Raw genomic sequence first — 22,227 nt, 5'->3', positions numbered from 1 at the left:
AACTATAATTAAACAAGAATAAATATGACACAAGAATACAGCTGTGATGGTGGCTCTGCGAGGGTGCACTGAGCTGCAGAAGTTCGTTTGCTAAAATGTTCAGTGTTTTTGTTAGCATACTAACTTTTGCTAGAACAGCTGAGGGAAATTAGCTTTGGAGATATTTGCAAGTAAATATAAATGTTTGACCAGATCATCTGTTCCAGATCATTGACCTACAGACTGCATTCTCCAGTCTAAGCCTTGAATAAAAAAGTAAAACTGTTCTATTGCAAATTCTGGCAAGATGCTCACATTTTTCTTTGTCTCATTTACTTGGCTGTTATGTCACAGTGACAGTATGTTTACATGTACACAGAAATTTGGAAACCAGCTCCTGGCTGTCCATGTTTTGGTTATATTGAGGACAAACTGTTTGTATGTGTCATCACATCCTGCTCAGATATATGCTGATGTCCTGAGTATGGATAGAAAAACAAGTAAGAATATGACAGCAACGGCGACTGAAAACAAAGGCTCATGGGATAAAGTGAATGCAAGCTCCAGGTTTTCATCAGTGCGTCTCTGGAAGATTGTTTGTGCTTGTTTACACTTGAGATATGGGTCACTGTAAATGCAATATGACTCTCACATGCGCCTAGAATAAAACTTGAATAGTCTAGATTTAATGTATGCATGGAAAAAATCTCACAACGCTGGCTGAATATCACATGGTTCAAATGATTACTGATTGGTATTCCAGTTATACAAATCCACAAAAAGGAGAAAGACAGTAAGAAATCACCATCATTACTTTTATTAAGCTTTTTAGGTCCCCTTCCCTTTAATCAAGTGACAGATTGCTTACTGAAAATCACCATCTGTTATTTCAGGGACTGAAACTAAAGCACAGAGTTCCTGCAGCTCACGAGGTCACACATCCATGTTAAGAAACAGTTACTTGTGTGAAATGTCTGGCATTTAACTTATCATGCAGCTCTGGAACATGAGAGGAGAGTGTCATTAAGAAACCCGATTAGGGCCGCGAGCACTTCTTTGAATGGTTTTTCACTTTTGCACCTTGTGTCTTCCTCTTGCCCAAAAACTGTCTTTGCCTTTGGTGTCCTTTATAGTTTATTTCTGGAATGTTTCTTTACTTTTTCCAAACGCTCTCTTCACATTTTCCTCAAGTAGAAAAGATTACAAAACCAGCAAGCACTTTTCACTACAACCAAACGGAGTAAAAAAGGAAGCCCAGCAGAAAATGTCCGACTTCTTTGGTCTTGGAGAAACTGCAATGCAAATAAAAAAAAGCAGAAGTATGAAAAGCAAAAGGTTTTTTCCAAAATAAACAAACACCACATGTAGACAACAAAGAGTTAAAGCTGCAGATGTGGACTGAACAGTACCAGTAACTGATACAACACCCATATCTGAGTCACACACACACACACACACACACACACACACACACACACACACACACACACACACACACACACACACACACACACACACACACACACACACACACACACACACACACACACAGGGACCATTTGTTTGCACTCTGAATCAGCACTTCTTTGTTATCGGAGAACAATAATAAGACCTAACTTCACATTCTGAAACGCCACGCAGAGACGCCACAGAAACACTTTTCATCCAAACGCACCACTGACAGATCAAACCCTCTTGCGTCAGAGCGGAAAGAGTCACAGCTGACAAATGAACACTGGAGGCTGCGTGAGGAGAGCGGTGTCAAGCTCGAAAAGCATTCCCGACACGTTTTGAGGTAATGCTTATAATTACAACGCAGACGCCACATAAACCTCGAAGGTTAATGCGACGCTGAAGACTTTTTCTCCCGTTAAACAGGATGAGTAATGCTACTGGAACAACTCTTATTTAGTAATAAACACACTCAAACAGTGAAGAATGGGACCTGAATCCTCGTGGTCACTCAAATCTCATTCAGTGGGGAAAAATTTGTTCATTAAATGTGAAAAACAAAATATAAAAGGTGACCCTTCACAGCTGGAATAAGAGAAATACGTATTATTATTATTGAAGGAGTAGTTTGGGGAATATATTCGCTCTCTTGCTGTGAGTTAGATAAGACTGATATCACACTCATGTCTGCAGGATAAATTTAATTTAAATTAAATTTTACCAGCGCTGCCAAAGCTCACTAATTAGCACTTTATACGCTGCTTGTTTAATCCTTATGAAAACCAAAGTGTAAGAATGGTTTTACAGGAGGTCATGGCTGAACTATTTAATGAATGGGTGCAGTGTCATAACACGTAAAATGACAAGCTGATGTTTTTACACTGGTTTTTGTCCAGATTCTAACATTTATTAAATGCTATTTAATAGAACATTTTTAATTAGTGAGAATTAGATGAGCCAGACTACCTTTGCAGACAGACATGAGATGTCATGAGACATGCGACGTGAGCGTGGTATCGATCTTCTCATCCGGCGTATTTCAAAAAATGTCAAACTATTTCTTGAAGTTGGGTACAGTATAGAGATAATCTGATTGCTATAATGTGGTTTTATCTGTGCATTAGATGTTTTAATAATATATGATATGTGATGATATGAGCATCAAATCGTGCTGTTTTTTTGACCCGGGCTACACTAAACACAAAACTCTGGCTTTAGAAAGAATTTGGTATTGCCAACAAAATGATTTAATGTGAATATTGAAATAACAAGTTCATGTTCTGCCAGCTAATCCATTTCACCTGCATGACTTCTTTTCATTCTGGCTGGCTGAATAAACTTGCTGCCACATGCAAAGATACTGTCTAATTTTTTTGGATTTCCACTGTGGGAAAGGGAACTGATCAGCACAGTAGTTGACTCATTTCACTCGCTCACCCACACATAAACACATGCCACACACAATGACCCAATATTATATAAAAACATGTGCAAACTTGTTTTCTAAATACTATTCATTCCTGAAAATGTCCCCTGTAAAACACAAGCCATGCTACAGACAAATGGTCCATTTGTCAAACGCCTCAGATCCTTTAAGGCACTTGCTGCATGAAGACAGTCAGAAAAGGACATTGCTAAACTGAATTACATGATATCAGTGAGTCTTCCACACGGTGCAAAGTTAAGACAGACATTTGTTACTTGTGCTAAGAGACGCCAGAGAAACTCACTAAGACGATGGTGAAATTTCACTTCAGTATGCACTGCACTTATTTGGCCAGATATGCTACTCTTTCATGGTCTGCTGAGAGAAATCGGTGACTTCAATCAAATTCTAAAATGCTGCATTAAAAAACAACTGGAATGTTAATCAGATGGTGAAATTTACATACCGGAAGTCACAATCAGTCCCAGGAGAAGCCAAAGTGCATGATGGAGAGAAGGGGACAGTTTCAAAACCCGTTTCATGGCGTGCGTTACACTATACGATCAACTACAGATCCGCTATGAATTTCAAACCTATATTCTTATTTTAATGTTACAAACATCTTAAATTATGTAAAATAAACAATATGCTGTGACACTGCCTATGTGATGTGTATTTTGGAAATAAAAGGTACAGTAGGTCTTTAAAAACAAACAAATAAAAAGTGACTTTGAATCCATCAAAGCAAAAGACTGACTGGCTTTATACGTCTTTCCAGTAACTACCGCTTCACTAATCTGCAAGTCTTTCATGACTAACATAAAACACCTTCATAAAAAGTCCAGACTTGAATCCTCCTCCGTTTATGTTCTGGGGTTTTTTGGGGGTTTTTTGGCGTCTTGAACTGGGCAGCAGTTCGGCGTCTTTACAGACAGTCGTACATGCGCAGGGTGCGCTCCAGTTGCTGGACAACACGTTGGTAAAAGGCTATCTGCTCCCTGAGGTAGGCCTGCATCATGTCTTTGAAGTCCACCTCTCGCTGCTGATGGAAGTGGCTCATCTCTGCCTGGAGGGCAAACCCAACCGTCCGGCAGCGTTTCCTAATGCCGTCGGCCTCGTCCTGGTCCATCTTGCCTTCATCGCTCATCCGCTGGCTCTCCTTCACCTTGGCAAAGGCACCTGGGTTAACACAAAAGGTTGAATCATTTTAAAAACAGAAGGCTGGTTAGAAAACAAACACAACACCAGGATCAGTAAAGCTTCTTGTTTGCCTCGAGTGGTATGTGGTTATGCACATAACCAGTTTTTGAGATATCCATCTCTGAGGTTTTTGCCTCCACCCGAACACGACAAAAACATATTTAATCACTCACACATAGTCTGTGTGCGCCTTGTCAAAGCCATGCAGATAGTTTTGGTTTTATTTCTCAGGTTTTGGGGATTTCCTCTCTTACGATATCTGCCTCCATCCCAGTTGTTTGTTTGTCTGTGCGACTTACAGCATTGAAAAAACCATCTAAAAACTTAGCAGCAAACATAAAGCACTTCTGGATAATCCACAGAACGCACTCTCCTACTTTATACCAAAATACAGTCACTAAGAAAGGAGGATTACGCCAAGCAACCGGAACACAGATTCTTGCTGCCGATTGCTGTTTAATCTTTTAATGTCTTATTTTTTCTGTGAGCACCACAGACAAATTTCCATGGAGGAGGAATAAGTCTCAAATTGACTTATGTGCAAATGCAGCCATTCATTGGCATCTGAATGTCAGACACAACTGCAGGTAAGTGAGATACTCAGTCAATGTAAAAATCCCGAGGCACTGAAAGGCTGTAAAAAGTGTTTCCAATTAAAGGATAAAAATAAAAACCCAAATGAAAAGTTGTAATAAAGTTAAATATAGTCTAAAAAAAACAGTCTCAGACTTTTATTGTTCTTTGGGTGGGTCTGTATTACTTACTATATGTTGTGATATATCAAAAATCTGCTAGAGTAATGTGGCAATATCTCAGCAGCAAAGACCAACATCGTAACTTTCCCCCCAGAAATTAACTACTGCAAAGCTGCACACTTTATAGGTAAAGCAAGGAACACACCGCACAATTACTTTTTGTTTAACTGCATACCAAACGTCTAGCTTCAGATGACGCGGACAAGTAGCAACCGCATTCACCCAGATTTCCATGGCGTCACTTTCCAAGTGAAAAACATGGCAGCCTAATGGCATGCCGCCACGCTGCATTTCCCATCAGATCAGTGAGCCTGCTCAGTCTGAAAGTGAGCTCGCAACCGGGAAGAAGACTGATCATCATGCAGATAAGCTAGCTAGCAGGACTAGTTTGGACAAGTCAGTTGTTCTGTCTTTAATGTATCCGCTGCAGTGTACAGGTTTTATCCATTAACTCTATCTGTGAGTTCATGCCGCCCTGGATTTTGTGTGGAATTCCTGGCAGAAGTCTGGGAAAGCATGAACAGCACTTCCAGTCTGTTCCAGCGAGGAGGCGTGTGGACTACAGTCTGTGGTGCTGACCTACATTCATGTATTCTGTTTTCCACATGAGAGGAGAATGTGCATCACCAGATATGTCTGTGGGACATAAAGGAGAGGCATGTATGTGTGTGGAGCAGGGAAGAATGGGACGGGTTGAACCAACATTTTTGGATCAGCTAATGCAAAATCTCATCACAAAGAAAGCTCTGATGCCATCTTCCTTGCAGCTAAACGTGCTCTCTGGACTGATGCAAACTATACGAGTACAGCCACAAAACGAAAATGTGACTGAATTAAAAAAAAACGAGGCTGTTTAAGTTTCCACTTTCAACATTGAATCAGCTGATGCACAAAGTTTGATATGTTCTTAATCGCAGCTAAATCTGCAAAGCATGCTGGTTTCTGGAAACCAATCCCTCCTCCCCACTCTTTGCCTTCTGCCTCTTTTTCCCCTGATAACAAACGCTCTGTGATACATGGCCAGCAGTCTGGAAAGTCACCAGATTTCTTTATCTCACCCAACCAGACTGGCTACTGCGTGTTTTACGGCTGTGGCCAAAGAAAGGACTGAACTATTTCACATGTGACAGCTTCATGGGTCTGTGCTGGGCAGATATTAGTACTCTGATGGGGACAAAGAAGGGGTGAGAGGAGAGGACAGAAAAGGAAAGGCACAACACTGTGTGGAGGAGGAAGAACACAAATAAGACAAACCAGCCTTACCAGGGTTTCTGTAGAGTTGATCAAGTTGATTCAATTTAAGCCTTTTTAAGAACACATAAAATGCCATTTAACATACTTTTCATCATTATACCTGAAACTGCAATGAGTTTTAGCCTCAATCAGCATTTCCCCATAATGCCACGATAAGCTTTCTAGCTACTGCAGCTAGCCTTAGCTCCTGTTAGCTACAGGTCTGATATTGCTGACTGAAACGACACAAAAAAGGATTTAACAGCCTCCTGCACAGGCACTCCACTACTGCAATAATCCCACTTTAAGACGACACTGTGAGAGTGTAGCGTCTCCTGATAAGAAAGCTTTTTAAGATTTTTAAGACCTGCAGATACTCAGTCTGGTTTAATAAGACATACAGTATGTGGAATGAGGACGGTCGAGATTGACTCTGACCTCAACCCTCTGGCTGACTGAACTCAGGCATCTGCTAAATTCCCCATTCCCACAGCCTTCCCCGGGCGCGGGGTCACTGCAGGATGGATTCAGGAGGCGCAGCCACTTCGTCTCGGCATCTACATCACTGCGCTATCCGCTCGACAAACACAGGCAATTTGTGAAAGGAAGCCCCCTTTAACATTTTTGTATTTGTTTACAGCATGGGGTGCTTGTGTGCTTGTATTTGGTGATGATATTTCCCAGTTTCCTATGACTGAGCTCCTTTTCAGCAAAGCCAGCATTATTTTTCCCCACAGACGGCAGATTCTTTTAAGATCCGAGCATAAGCACACAGTAGTTTTAAGACAAGTGTGTCTAATTTTAACTCCTTCTCATGCGGAACATGGTTTCCAGTCACAGCTAATTAAATCAATCTTCCTGTTTAATCATAAAGTGGAGGCATCATTAAACTGGAGTGGAGGCTCTTTAGTTGAGGCCACTTTGTATAAGTAAGCTGACCCTTGTAATGTATAATTGGTCAACATAACGGGCTGCTTGGTGGTGTGCTACTATCAACTGTTTGACAAGGGATTTTCCTGTAATGAGCGTCTTTAAGAAGCCATATGTAACATGACACAAAATGTTTTTTCCATATTAAAAAACTACTTGCCAATTATTTTTCTTTCACATTAATTAGCCTTTTAAATTCTTCTGCCGCTAATAATTATACTGCCAAAACGAACTCATTAGGAAACCGTTATTTGGGATGAACTGAAATGACCCCATCATTACAAATCAAGATATGCTCTTTCAAAAGTTGCACATTCCCTTTGAGCGTTCAGTTAAATACAGTCTCCAATTATGAAAAACATTGCTTCACAATCCTCTCAAGCTGTGTGTGTGTGTGTGTGTGTGTGTGTGTGTGTGTGTGTGTGTGTGTGTGTGTGTGTGTGAGAGAGAGAGAGAGGAGTGAAACGGTAATGGGCTAATATGTGAAAGTACAGCCACTAGTATGTGATTACTTCACTGCTGCAATGCAAACCACAAAACACATAACACCCCCATTTTTCCGTTAGGACTTGGAACTGGGCTAAATTTCTCTATTGAAAAGTAAAAGGAAGAAATACTTGGCAGGTAAAGGCATGACGTTTTCAAATCCAAGATAATGGGTTATGGTTTGTTGAGCCAGTGACTGAACCGGCCATTACTCATGTACTTAAAACACAGAATTACACTTCAGTTAAAATACTGTAAGTCTGAAAAGCCTCACACTGTAACTTTAACGTCCAAGTACTGACAAGAAAACGTGGGGTAGTATTCCATTTCGAATTTGCGTAATCAGAGTGACTCAGTGCACTGTAAAATAAACAAATCTGTGAATTCGGTTCAGAAACTTCAAAACAGGAAGGACTAACGTGACTGAGTAAGATTAGGGGATGTTATTCGCATTGAACTGACAAGTAAACAGAAACATTTTTTAACTGGGGACAAATGAGGCTTGTCACCACAAAACACTGACCTTTAGTAAAGGGCTGTGTGTGTGTGTGTGTGTGTGTGTGTGTGTGTGTGTGTGTGTGTGTGTGTGTGTGTGTGTGTGTGTGTGGTGGGGTTGACGTCTGTGTCAAGCACTGCAGTGAACTGATGAGATGGGCCAGTTTGAAAAAAATGCACTCAAAATTTACCCATGAGTCTATGTGAAATAAGCATGGCTGGAGGCTTCTAGAGCTGCAATGGTTAGCTGATATGTTGTGAAAAATTAAATTAACTATTTCGTTAATTGATTAGTTGGTTTGAGTAATTTTTTAAACAAAACTGTCAAAATTCTCTGATTGCAGCTTCTTAAATCTGAGTATTTCCTGGTTTCTTCACTCCTCTTTAACAGTAAACTGAATATCTTTGGGTCGTGGACAAAAGACGCCATTTAAGGACATCACCTTGAGCTTTGGGAATCACTGATTGGTGTTCTTCACCATCATCTGATATCTGAAATCTGATTTGATAGACCAAACAACTAATCAATTAATCAAGAAAATAATCAACAGATTAATTGATAATGAAAATAATTGTTAGTTGTAGCTCTACAGGCTTACAAACAAAGCGGGGAACTGATAGGGTTAATAGTTGGTGAGCAAGTGAGCCAACAGCTAATACCCTAGCCCAACAACATGTTAGCCCTTGCCAGTCACAGTAGCTTTCTGGGCTCTTTTCTACTTTCTCTGTGCGGTGCCACCATTTTCTTCTCATGATTGTAAAAAAAAGTAATTCAATAATAAATTAAAGAAGAGGGGGAAAAGCTTAGCTAGGAGAGCTAGTTAGCTGACGATTAGTTTGCTACCTAGCTAGCTGATTGAATTAACAGTTTGAGCTTACTGTTCCATTAGAGACTGAGCTAACAAGCTTGCTGAGTTAGCAGAGCTTGTTAGCTCAGTCTCTAATGGAAAAATAAGTTCACACAGTTAATTCAAAAGACATATTTGTATCACTGAATCCTGTCTCCTAACTGTCAGTAACTATTCCTCATTTATGGAAGAATTTATAGTCTGACAGATGAAGGTTAAATAAAAGTGGATGTAGAAACACAGCTAATAAGCTAGCTTCCTCCATTTTGGACTCGGTTCTGTTCCCTCAAAAGGTCAGTAATGTCAAGGCTCAAAGTTAACCATACATCTCCCCTGCAAATTTTGCCATTTTAAATGATAGTATGATCGGACATTTAGATGATAATGAGAGAGATTAAGGTAAATACTGATGTTTAATCTTGATGGAGGGGAAGAGAGGCAAGGAGAAAAGGAAAGGATGGAAGAAGATAGGGCAGGAACAACATGTAGGCTACAGAGGAGCTGAAAATAGGGAAGAAAGGGAGGTTTTACAAGAGAAGAAAGACTTAAGACATGACTTCAAGACTGCCTGACAGGGTCAAAAGTACTCTGTCATATCTGCTAGTGTTTGAAGTGGGCCTTAAAAGCCTTGAGGACACACAAACATGAAAAACCCCAGAGCTGAGTAAGCTAACAGTAATAGTGTTTACAGCAGCCAATCAGATGAGACAGACAGAAACAGAAATGTAGTTTATGTCTTGAGCTGGAGACTTATTTCAGCCGTCTTAAATATCCTTTGTCCATTTATCTTCATGGCAGATTTTTACTCTGGAGGGTGCCAATGCTCAAACAAATATTTCCTATTCTTTGATTTTTTAATAACTCAGGGATGAGGAATGTTCAAAACAGAATCACTCTGCAGCCTGCAAGCAACTGCTCCTGCACGTTCAATGTTATTTTCTGTGCATCCGCATGACTGCAACTCTTAAACTTGCAGATATAATATATGGAGCTTGCAATAGCTCCAAAGCTCAAACTGCAGTTCTTAATTCAAACCATGCAAAAAGATGTTCAACAGATGTCCTTTTTGTTTTAGCATGAGACGATCAGATCTGAAATCATTATATACATGACTTTCATACAGATGGTGTTATAAATCTACGCTCGTGTCAGACATGACACGATCAAGATGTACAGTATTTGTTTATTGGGAGGGATATACTCCGCACTGATCTTAAAGGGAAATAATTCATTACCATTGCAAATAACCCCGTGTTTGTCTCACAGGAGTCCTCTGCAAAAGATTTAATTCATCCCTTTTCAGATCAGGTTTCCTTCGTTTGTATGGAAAAAGGGTGTCACAGTGAAATCAAAAGTTGGACTGGATTTGGACAAAAATATTTGGGTTTCCAGCTGCCATTTAGGACCAAAATGACCAGCTTTATGATGACCTTGGCCTCACAAAGTTCAGGCCTTTAAAAACTCTGTTATGTCATCACACTTCAAGTAAAACAAACGACCAGAGTCAATGTTAACTGTGATATCATACTTCCTTCATATAGCTCAGCAGCTTTGTGAGACTAGACTCAAATCCCTCCAGGTCTTAAGGCTTTCTGCTGTGCTTCTAATCATAACATTAATTTAATTTATAACAGTTTGTGCTCCTTTGTTATGGAACAGATGTATTATTTGCTCTGTGCATTTGTTCTGTAGTTTTTGCCTAATGAGAAGTGTTGCAATGCCTTGAGGGAGGCAGCACAAGTAGAAAAATGCAAGACGTCCCTATGATGAAAGACGTCTGCCTGATCAGAACGTTAGTTGTCCTCTAAACAATGCAGATGTCAAACCTCAACTGGCCCATCCTTCCAATTGACAGGATTTTCCAGCATCCTATAGCTTTTATGATGGCATGCTCACACAACAAGATCATGACACGAGAGGAGACCAGAGCACACAAAGCAAACAATGCTCTCCTCTGAGGGATGGCGTCTCCAGGCCAACCACAAGCATCGCGTCAGTGTTGCCATGACTACAGCTACATTGGCAGGCACCCAGTATCAGCGTCATTCAACTTAACACAACTTTAGCGAGACAAAGGCAAAGGAAATGAAGTTCTAGGTTTGGGTTATATTAGCTGAGCCGGAGCTCAACGGACAGAGCCAGAAAAACCATTAATCTGTGAGCTAACTAGTGAACGTGTTGCCAAAGGAGCTGATCAAAACATGAACAAATACAGATGGCAATGACTTCTATTTTCCATTTAATCACGATAATGTTAGCATTTGGAGATTCAACCTCCGAAGCCACTTTTCCTGCTAAGGGTCAATGGGAAGTGAAGTCTATCCCAGCATGCAGTGAGCATGAGGCTGGGTACGCCCTGGACAGGGTGCCAGTCTACCACCACAAGGTTAAACATATAGACAGAGAAACACATTCACATTCACAGACAAGGTTTACAGTTAACCCAAGCTGCATTTCTTTGGGCCACAGAGATCAAGCAAACTCCACACAGAGAGCTGCCAGCTGGTGTGGTCAGCTCCAGCTGTGAGGTCACAGCATGACTAAGCAACCATGTCTGACTTAGCATTCATTTGGGCTGGAAATAGAATTGCACTTGAGCAGCATTAATTATATTTTTGGCCACTAAAATCTGCCAAATATAACCTTATAAAAGCAAACATCTCAGTAGACAGCTGCTGATTCACACATCCAGCAGACACGGAGCATAATTAGCATGCATCTGGAGTCGTGTTTTAGCTCTGTTGTGGTCTCCACCAACTTCTCAGGAATAACATCTGGCTTTTTAACCACTATCCTCACTATTACTTCATTATGCTCTTTATCAAGAGCAGCTGCCTGCCTCACCTGGAAACAGCACTAATGTGAGGAGGGAGCAAGAAACAGTACAGCTGCAGGTCGTGAAACCAAAAACAATGTGCTGAAGGACACTAAAATGCCCCCAGTCCTTCCAGGATTGAACACTTACATGCAGCTTTATGAGTGCCAAATGACGCTGCGTTGTTTGCATGAACACAGCCTTAATAGCTAAAAACCAGTACGCCTGGTTTAACCTTGAGACGTCAGCTAGACTAGCAAGCTATCACTGATGCTACTTGAATTACAGAATCACTGTGAATCTTAATGTTCAGTTCTGTTGACACAGTGTCAGAGAGGTTCAGCTCTGTTGTAACTGAGGTTATAGGTAGAGGTGGTGTTGTATTAGAACGCATCGTACTCTGAGAGGCACAAGGTTGCAGTTATCACAAAAATTACAGGGGGTCTTTTCATTATAAGCTGACTCCTCTCTCACTTAATGCCTTTTTCAGTCAAATGCCACAAAATTTGTGGTCCTTTGAGAGGAAGAGGGAGGCGGCGGTGGTAAAGACTGAGTTCTTGGAGACATCTGTAATCTCCTTCAGTGTGAAACAACAGTGCGCTGGGCCAACACAGACAGGAATGCAGAAGCATGAGGATAGACAGTGTGTGTGAAGACGAGGGCCGAGCCTTTGTCGAGATTTATGAGTAAGCAACCAGGAGAGAGAAAACATTTGCTCTCCATAGTCACCACAGTCAGCAAAGGGGGATGCAGCCAACAGAATAACATGCAATGGACGTTCAAAAGGTTCCCTGACTGGGCCACTGCACGCTCCTGAAACCCAAGCCTGGTTTCACAGATTGAGGTTTGTCTACCTGCTGACAGTGCGGTATTTTCTTGTGTGTTGTAACCAGTGCATGGAATGTTAATCCGTAACATGTTTGTCACGCAATATAAACACGCCATGAGCTCCTGGGCAGCACTTACAAAATTTAAACAATACTGTTCCGACAAAACACACAAGGACACTCATCTCTGCATGCGGGCACAAACCCAAAACCCGAGGTTAGACATTTCCTCAGAACTGGCAACTCAGTATCTTTTCCTTTAAAGTGATAGTGCCTGCATGTGGTTTGTGTAAATGTGTTGCCATATGGAAGACAACTAACCTCTTGTCCAGATTAAAAGTCTGGCTGGAGACGTCCCAGGGGAGCTGGCTGAAGCTGAATAGTGCTTTGCTCTAGTGTGGATCACAGATGGTTTTATCCCACTATCAGCAAGGGTGGCAGACAAACGCTTGCTTTACTATAGAGCAATCTAAACGGCAAATAAGTCACAGTAAAAGGAGATCCGCTTCAGTCTGGTACGTTTTATTTTGAAAAATACCCCAACATTTGTCATGACTTTTGCTTTGGTTTTATGTCAGTTTTAAACTTGTACTTCAGGAATTTAATCTGCAATTATTCCAGTGTGGCCTTCTCTCTCTAAACCCACAACTTGAAGCTCTCAGTTCAATGTAGAAATCCATCATTGTTTTGGTTTATCCACAAGAATTGAACAGAAATTGTTGCCTTACTTTGCACAACATGCCATTGTAGGGACAGTGGTGATGCAGAACCAGAGCTCAGGCAGCGCCTCAGATTTCATCTTACACAACATGTGATCAGATCAGACTGGACAGATACCCACGCAGCGGGTGGGTTGGTTTCACTCTATTGTGCAGCCTTTTGTGTTTTGTCAAAGCTTTAACAGGTGGCTGCATCTCAGATGAGTGCATCAGATGCCGAACACAAAATCTGTAGAACACGATATCCACTTTACTCTCATAAACAGATGAAACAATTACTGCCAATGTTACCTTGCATCTACAGATTACACATTTAACAGAATATGTAAGACCAGATTGATGCCAGACCAGCATTGGCCACTTTATGATTATGTACAATAATTCAAAATAAGCAGTACTCATGCAATAGAAGACAGTACAATGAATTTCAGAGACCAGGATCAACAACAAATAATTGTAGCTGGCAGTGCTCACATCTGCCTTTCACACAGAGGCCACGGGGGTCCTTTATTCTTTAGCAATGCAATGCAATTAACCCTTCAGATCAAGATTTGAAATTGTATTCAAATGAGATCAAGGTCTGACTACGGGATTAGTTTTGGCAGAGGTTCAAAGCCCGGCAGTTAGGAGTCCCAGCTTCTGACCAGACTAAATTTACTTTGTCTATTATTGAAACCAGGCTGCTGCCCAGACAGAAAATCCTGATTTGGGTGTCTTTAGTGGGAAACAGGAGGAAAAAGATGAAAAGAAGAAGAGAGACGTGAAGAGGATAATGGAGGTGAAACTTCTGTGACAGACTGAGCTGCTGATTGAGCAACAGCAGAGACCAAAAGAGCCTCAAAGATCTGTTGAGTAAAAGCCAAAACAGGACAGAGAAAATGGGAGAAAGACATGCATGGAGCACACCCTGACATTTTTCTGACATTACCCAAAACCTTCTCCTCCCTCGATCCATTTTATCAAGGCCACATGCAGTTACTGCCCAACACCACATCTCAGAGACAGTCAACATTCCTGCTGTTCACATGCTCTCCAGGATCACAGCTAAAAAACAGCTCCCATAGACCTCAGCGAAGGGGAAAGTCAGACAGGAAAGACGCAACGAGCAGATGAACAGGGGGAGGATACGCCGGAAAAGGTTGACCTCAGTTCTGTGTGTTCTGAGTGTTGCCACAGCTGTATCTGGTTCAGCAGAACACAAGTCACATCGAGGCGAGTTATCTAGACCGGCAGGGAAGACTCGGCACAGGGAAAAACTCTGCTGCACAACCTCCTCCTCTACACTATTTGTTTTCTCTTGGCTATTAAATTCTATTGTAAACAACTGGATTTTAGTACCGTTATCAAAATTACACCTGGCAAACTGACAATGATAACAGGAAGTGCATGCAGCCCAAAAATAGTCCACCACATAATATTACTAATTCTCATTTTCACATTTTTTTCTATGGTTTAAACAAACAACATGGTATAACGTAGTAATGAGTGAGCTTTCAACGTGCTGTGAGGCAGATTATGTTACTTTTGAACAGAGCCACGTTTCCCCCTGCTTCCAGTCTTTGTGCTAAGCTAAGCTAAGCTAAGCTAACAGCATCCTGGCCCAAGGATCAAAGTTATCATACACATGTGAAAGTGGTATCAATCTTCTCATGTAGCTTTTGAACTATTCATTAAACAAAATCAGAAATGTTCATGAATGAGATCAAGTATCACAGTTTAATTCACATTATTTTTAGTCTCGTTTGCTGTAGTCCATCCTCACTGATGCATCATCTGGTGTTTCTCATGTCGCCATTGACAGGTGACCAAATGAAACGCACCTTGAATAAAATTACAGATTTCTCAGGGTTTTACCATTGTTGGAAACATTTGGGATAAAGTGAGTGCACAAGTCAACTAAATATATAACATGGGTATAGTCATTTTTAGACATTTTAAGGCAGAAATGTTCCGTATTGTGTGCTTAAATGAGGAACATCCACACTATAATTTTCAATCCTCTTTACTAAAGACATGTCAGTCAGAATCAAACACAAAAGTTGGCCTCAGATTCCAACAAAGTATTTGATACACTGTCCTATTGTATGGTCAAAATAGAGAAAAGCTAAGTATCAAAAACAAAAAATGGAGCAAAACCTGAGGCCTGTACCATAAAGCTGGATTACGGCTTAGCGAGATAACTTCAGGCTTAACCCTGGCTTTTCGGTACCATAAAGGTGGCTTACTTTCTATCGGGCTACGTTGCCGTGGTAACCTATGCTGAACACCTAACCTGCTCCGGAGCAGGATAAGTTCAGGATAAGAGCTCAGCAGGTATAAAAGCCCCACCTACTGACCAATCAGTTCTCTTGGAAAATGGCCTGTCCGTTTTATGAGAACCCGGTGGATCTTGGTGCACAGCTTGTGTGCAAGCGCGAGAGAATATTTAGAGATCGCTGTAATCCGTTCGAATTGTCTAATCAATCACTGTACGAAAGGTACAGGTTTTCGGGAGAGGGGTTACAATACATCTGTCAGCTGCTGGAGCCTTACATCAGTAATGTAACGCACGGCAACCACGCGCTGACAGTCCCGCAGACAGTGTGCATTGCACTGAGGTTTTTTGCCACAGGTAATATATTTCTTAGTGATGTTTGTAATTCTTATGATGTCTTTAAATCCCTCGTTGGATGGGTTACAAGCAAGCCACAGATAAAATGCCATTAATCAATTATTTGTTTAAGTAAATCATGGATTGGTTCATTCATTCATAGGTACTTTTATGTATTCTGTTGGCGATGCCGAAAACCTCGGGAAAAGCACAGTATGTAGAGCTATTCATAAAGTCGCGGGGGCCCTGACTGAGCTTGTCGATGCATTCATGGTGTTTCCCGGCCCCCTGCCCACGCAATGCATCAAAGAGGGCTTTTATGACATCGCAGGTAAGCAAGGTTGATGTGTAATTTGCATAATGTAGACTAAGCCCTGGGATGTTTGCCGTTGTATATTGTATTGTATATAGCCTACATATACATATGCTACATGTATAAGATATAGCAAGCGTACTGACCACTTTGAAGTATATTTTTATACTTCTGTTTGATTTGCTCCCATGTTCTCTTTGCTCCACTCGGGTTGCATCTGAAATAATAAGGCTACAATCACATGCCATAACGAAAAATTTCATACACACATACATTTATGGAACACACAAATGTTACGCAGTGCAGTCATAGTGGGGAAGTAATATTATAATGGCACTAACTTACGCATTGACACAGTCGGTGATTTTTTGCCAGCAATCCTTGCGCCGTTTGGCAGCTGCAACTGTGTTGCTTTTTGCCTGGATTACTGATTTGTATTCCTCGTATTTATTAATTATTATTGTTTGCGCCTCCGTAGTGAAATATGCGGCTCGGGCTGATTTTTCCATGTTTGCGATTGGTCGCATGCAGCAAACTCCGCCCTTTTTATGTGAGCGCGCACAGATCTAGATTGGACAAGCCTGAATTGAATTAGTGAGTTGATAGCCGGCTTTATGGTACCGAAAATCTGGAGGGCGGATGTCTCGTTAAGTGAAGCCCGATAAGTAAGAGGAAGCCCGGCTAAGTTAATCCAGCTTTATGGTACAGGCCTCAGATGTGGTAAAATGTATGTTGACAACATTTTCCACAAGAAACCCAAGGTTGTTAAACTTAAGGTCAGTTGTCTTTATTTTGGCTTTAAAGCACACGTTTAGCCTGTACACGAATATATCAAATCATCTTCTGTGATTCTACAAAAATCTAACACATCAATCAAATAAAATCTACTCAAGTCCTAAAAAGTGATTTCATTATTATTTGAAGGCAAAACAAATCACTTTGTGTTGATAAAAACATGACTGCCACAAACACAGCACTGAAGTGTTTCTATACGTTCTCTCTGTTCCTTTGCTCCAGTGTCGATCATGCTGCCTTTAATGACACTGTGTAGGCTTGACTGTATTGACCAGGAGTGTGTGTTATTGCTTCAGAGCTGAACTTTCCATTTGTAAGAGGAATAACATTTTATTTCTTCTTCAAAGTGTTGCTATCAAGGCTCAGTTCCCAAAATTACACAGAGCTGTATTTCCTACTTCCCCCGCGTGGCGCTCCAAGCATTTAAAAATGACGTTTCATGGCCAGAAACTTCAGCGTGACCTGACACCACCAGGGTTCAATAATGGTTTTCATTTCTGGTGATCTAATATCATTCAGATGGCTTTGCTTTTCTCATTTACTCCTGGGTGGAGTGACTAAATGTAACTAGTGGAATTATATCTCGAATGACCTCTGCGATAATGATCACCAGCTGTTTGGGGATAATAACTCACTGGTAGCGGCCCTTTCCTTCCTCCTGAACTAACTCCAATCAACTGTTACAGTTTTTGGTTTAAAGGCTGATTCAGACTACTGGTATGACAGTGTCTTATACCAAAATCTAAGCAAAATTAATATTTCACTGGGGGGGTTATGATAATCAGCCATCACAAACACAAGCCAAGCAGAGTATTCAAATCAGGACGTCACAGGACAATGGCATGCTTTATGATGTTAGGGCCATTCATTTCCAGCTGTGAGCCCTGATAACTGCAAACCAGCTCAACCTCCTCTTGAAAATGAATGTCCTATGATTCTGTTACACCACTTTTATTTGTGAGGTGTGATTCTTAAAAAAGGTTTTCACTTCTGATAATCTTGAAGGATCTACTAGAAGAAGGATAAAGATATCAACAAACTGTTAAAAAGCTGCAGGAATGACTGCTGAGCCTAAGGGTGTCCCCAGAAATAGTCTTTGAAAGGGGATTACCTTTGAGAGGGTTACTACCTTGTTGGCTGTTGTAATATCACACTACAACAAAGCTCTCGTCTATTTGTCTCATCAAACTTTAAACAGAACCCAAAAGGAGGTGAACTACCACAACACAAACACCCCATTTTAAACATAATGGTAATGGTAGTTTCGTTATATCTCTGGCTAGACAGAGAGTTGGACTATTTTCAGTCTTGACAGTTATATTGTACACAAAGTTTATATAATATAATAATATATAATATATAAGAGCTTTGATATTTAAAAAGTGAGCTCCTTCACACATACACAGTTTGAGTTCTATATCCTTAGGAGACATTAAGCTGTGGTATAGTGGAGTATGTATACTGTATATCTTCAATTATTTGAAAAGCAAGCACATTTGAGAAGCGAAACCAGAGAGTGTTTGTCATTTTTGCTGGAAAGATAACAATAAAGGGAATAATCTGAGCAGGATCTCGGGTAAAATGATTTTTGTAATACTCTACCACCTTCTCTTCAACGACCTATCTGCTCAGGTTGTCAAAGTCCATCAGGCTTATCAGAGGAAACCGAGGGAATGTGGTAAGATGTGGGTGTGTGCAGGCAAACACTCTGACCTAATGCTCACAGACTGACACATGAAACATACAAATGCTATGTGGGATCAGATGGGCTGTGTGTGTGTGTGCCTGTGTGTGTGTGTGCGCGCGCGTATGTAGCAAGGGGAGGGGAGATGCTGGAAGCTAAACCTGACCTCATCTGTCATCCATGACGAGATGAATAGCACAGATTGAGAAATAAAACTTGATCACGGGCCATCAGATCATGGGAGTTTGCTCCCATTAGCAGACGCTCTGTGTGTTATTCTTAACTGTTGCGGAAGTGTTTGCAGCACTTTCCCACTGTAGCTGCTGCTGCTGACAAGCTGATACAGAATTTCACAAGTTATTATTGGCGGTTAAGTATTCACCTGCTAGAGGACAACTTCTCAACCTCACACATTAGGTCTTAAGGACTCAGCAGTGTTGGAGTCCCTAAGACCCTGGACTCAGAGACTTATTTCATGCCCAGTGGGATTGCCTGGTGATCCAAGACTTTTGGAAGCAACTCCATGGACACGTTATAGAAATTATGAAGGAGAATTCATATCAAAGCTGTGTGTATGTATGTACTGGGTGACCCTCTACAAGGTGGCCACAGTAGTGCTTGTGATTGGATTTCAGTAAGCATCTTGGTGGATTGACAGGTTTTAATGGGGGGGTGGAAGACACCAGGAAGCCCATGCTATCAGGACTTGGTGAAGTAGCATCTTGTTAGCAAATGTCTTATAGAAGAGGGGGCAAATAAATTGAAAAATAGGATAGATATATCGTAACGCTGAGTTCAGGTAACAGGGACTGACCCCTGCTTGTGGTTTGGAATGTATTACTTTGACATTCTGGTATACTAATATCACAAAAGACCTGTGGCCCCACTTTTTAGTTATTTTGTTCATATAATTTATTTCATTAATTACTTTAAATATATTTCAAATGTATCTTTGTCTTTTTTAAGAGCTTCTTGATGTTTGTTTTTCACATTTTTGTCGATCTTATGTTGAAACATTTGAAAACCTTAATGAAACATAAATCGTGAAAACCATCTGCTGGAACCTTGCAGAGTCTTCTCAGTTCAACACAAACATAATGTTTGAGAAATTCTATCTGTGAAAATCCCAAAATGTGGCCTGATGACTAGAAGAATGTATCTTGTAATTTGAAACAGGGAGCTGCACTTAAACTTTGAGTTAAAAACGTACAAACCTGCAGGAATGCAGGACGGATACATTCAAACATCTGTGTTGATTATGGATGTAATCATCATTAACATTCTTAACTGTTGCTCCATTTGTGATTTCCCTTTAATGGAGTTTGCATGCAGAACAACATCAGAAAAATATCTGACACATTGAAATAATTCATGGATTACCTTTCTGCAGATGAATGATGTCAGGGAAGTTGGCGAGCAGGCCCTGGTAGAGAGACAGCTTGTCCAGCATAAGGAAGAGGTCATACTTTGGTTGCTCTGCAAACATCTCTCCAATGTTCTCATAGGTACGGCCTGTATGGGAGATGGCGTTGTTGAAGGTCTCTGAGCAGTGGGGGGGGTCCAGCATGAACGCCTGGCTGATAGACTGGAAGGCATTTCCCAGTCGCTGGAACTCCTTCCTGAACCCACCCAGGTGCTTACGCACCAGCTCCGAGGCAACATGCGTGAGCTGCATCACGCTGTCATCCATTTTCTTAGCGAAGGCCTTGAAGGAGTCGACCCGCTCCTCTACATCCTGAAGGTCCTGGTGCTCGTTAGGGATCTGGAGGGTCAGCATGAAGTGTGCACCCACCATCTCGTCCTTCTCCGCCCGTCTCTTGCCCAGTTTCCACTGCTTGTCATCAGCACACATCAGAAAGTGCTCGAAGCCTTCATACTGGGAGAGGACTGGGTGACTGGTCATGTGGTTCATCCACAGTATCAGTCGCCTCTTGCGCTTCTCGATGAAGTCTTCCTCAAATCGCCCCGTGGCCTGCTTCTCAGGCAGGTGAGGCACAGAGATCACAGTGAACTTGTGCAGTAAGCGGTTGTACAGCCAGTCAAAGTGTTTGTAGCGCCTGTAGACAGGATGCGCAGTGTGGCTCGGCGTGACCCGGTACGATATGTACGTCTTGATGCCCTTGAACTTTGTTTGTTTAGTGGGGTCTTCAATGGAACAGGAGAAAGGCTGTGGGCTCTCCTTCCACCGGGGCCCTAAGGGACCCATATCGATGGTGTATGACTCAGCTATCTTTGCCATCATGGGTACATCACCCAAAACAAACGCTTCGACCCCCGAGCGGACAAAGCTGGAAAATCTGTTCAAGTTCCTGCCCACCATGCTGCCTTTCCTCGAGCTGGAGATGCTGTCCTGTCTCTCCATGTGTGGTTTGGACCGGTAGTGCACATTGGGGTTGTTGGACAGTGGGCTCTGATGGGCATGTCCATTGGCCCCGGGGCTCCTGGTGTGGTCAGCATCGTCCACCACTGTCGATCTGTCGTCCCAGTCATCCCAGTCATCATCATCGTCGTCGTAGTAACTCTGCTGCAAATGCAGAGGTGTGTTTGGGGTTGAGGGGAAATAGGAGGAGTCGTTTCCTAAAGATCCTGCCGGGCTTATGGAGCAGTCCGTCACGTTGGAGTTTGAGCGGGTGCGAATAATTTCTACATAGGATGCAGGGAAGAGACCCCTCTCCCCTCGGCTGTTCTCCCCCTGAAACCAGCCGTCCACTGAATTCTCATCAAAGATAACCAGTTCCTCATTCTCCTGGATGCTAATCTCCTCTTTGTTTTCACTAAGAAAAGTGTAGAGTGCTTTGGCTTTCACTGACATCTTGAAACTCCAGTGGGTCCTAAAAGCAACAAAGTCTACATGCACATTGTGCCTAGATTATGTTGATGCTGCTGTCTTGATGCATGCTGTGCTGGAAACATCTGACACTAGCTCACTGTAATATTTAAACTCATCTCGAATTACATGGCAGCTGTGGGATCAGGTGTGCGACAGCACAGGATGTAAGTTTAATGATATGACACTTAGTAAACACACAGTTGCGTAAAGCTATTATTTGTATCCGCCTAAAAAAGTCTAAAATATGCCTGCTGTGAGCACTGGTATCCTCAGCCCATTGAGGCGATCGCTCTGTTGTCTTATTATCTATTCTGCCTAAAGGTCTAACAATAACTTCAGGCTATAAGGAATCCATAACACATCAACTCTCTCATTACTGACTGTGGCTCCTTTCACATCACAAACACAACAGGTTGAAAAACAAAGCTGGTTTCACCACAGAGCTCCTCCGAAAGCGCCGACGGTGCTTTTAATCCTCACAAACTGGACTTCAAGCTCGCGTTGTTCACTTATCGGACTTTCAATTCTCATTACGGAGCCTAAAAATGATGCTCGACGGAAGTATTTCCAAGACAAAGTGGCCTGGCGTGAAGAAAAGCAGAGGGATGAGTAATGGTATCCGTGCGCAGTCTGAGCCTGCTCCGCATTCCCTCACACTGAAACTTGCTGCGTTTTCCTTGTAAACAGGTCCCTGCACATCTTCAGTCGATCCTAACAAAAAAAAAAAGCACACTCAGCATCCGAACAGTGTCCTTCTACAGAGCATCAGCGCACCTCACGGCTCAGTGTTTCCTCTCCGGGTTTATTCCTGTGCGCGCTGCAACAAAGTAACTCTTTCCATGACGTGAGG

General features: G+C 41.8%; 1 protein-coding gene across 1 annotated transcript; it reads right to left on the bottom strand.

Moving 5' to 3' along the window:
- Positions 1 to 776: 776 nt before the first annotated feature.
- snx33 (sorting nexin 33) lies at positions 777 to 22,206 on the bottom strand. Its single transcript, XM_070971891.1, has 2 exons — positions 19,928 to 22,206; positions 777 to 4,036 (listed from the first exon to the last, which is right to left on the bottom strand). Exons 1-2 carry the CDS (start codon positions 21,357 to 21,359, stop codon positions 3,783 to 3,785), a joined length of 1,686 nt encoding a protein of 561 aa, XP_070827992.1. The 5' UTR covers positions 21,360 to 22,206; the 3' UTR covers positions 777 to 3,782.
- Positions 22,207 to 22,227: the final 21 nt, after the last annotated feature.

Source organism: Chaetodon trifascialis, chromosome 10, assembly GCF_039877785.1.
Source record: "Chaetodon trifascialis isolate fChaTrf1 chromosome 10, fChaTrf1.hap1, whole genome shotgun sequence".
Classification (NCBI taxonomy): Eukaryota; Metazoa; Chordata; class Actinopteri; order Chaetodontiformes; family Chaetodontidae; genus Chaetodon; species Chaetodon trifascialis.
Note: the sequence above shows the minus strand (reverse complement) of the source record. Positions and strands in the feature narration are given on the sequence as shown.

Bases quoted from the DNA above. Each gene is read 5' to 3' on its own strand.
- snx33 (XM_070971891.1), bottom strand. From the start codon at position 21,359: ATGTCAGTGAAAGCCAAAGCACTCTACACTTTTCTTAGTGAAAACAAA. The intron at 4,037-19,927 runs GTAATCCATGAA...GTGTTAACCCAG, and splicing joins CATCATTCATCTGCAGAAAG to GTGCCTTTGCCAAGGTGAAG.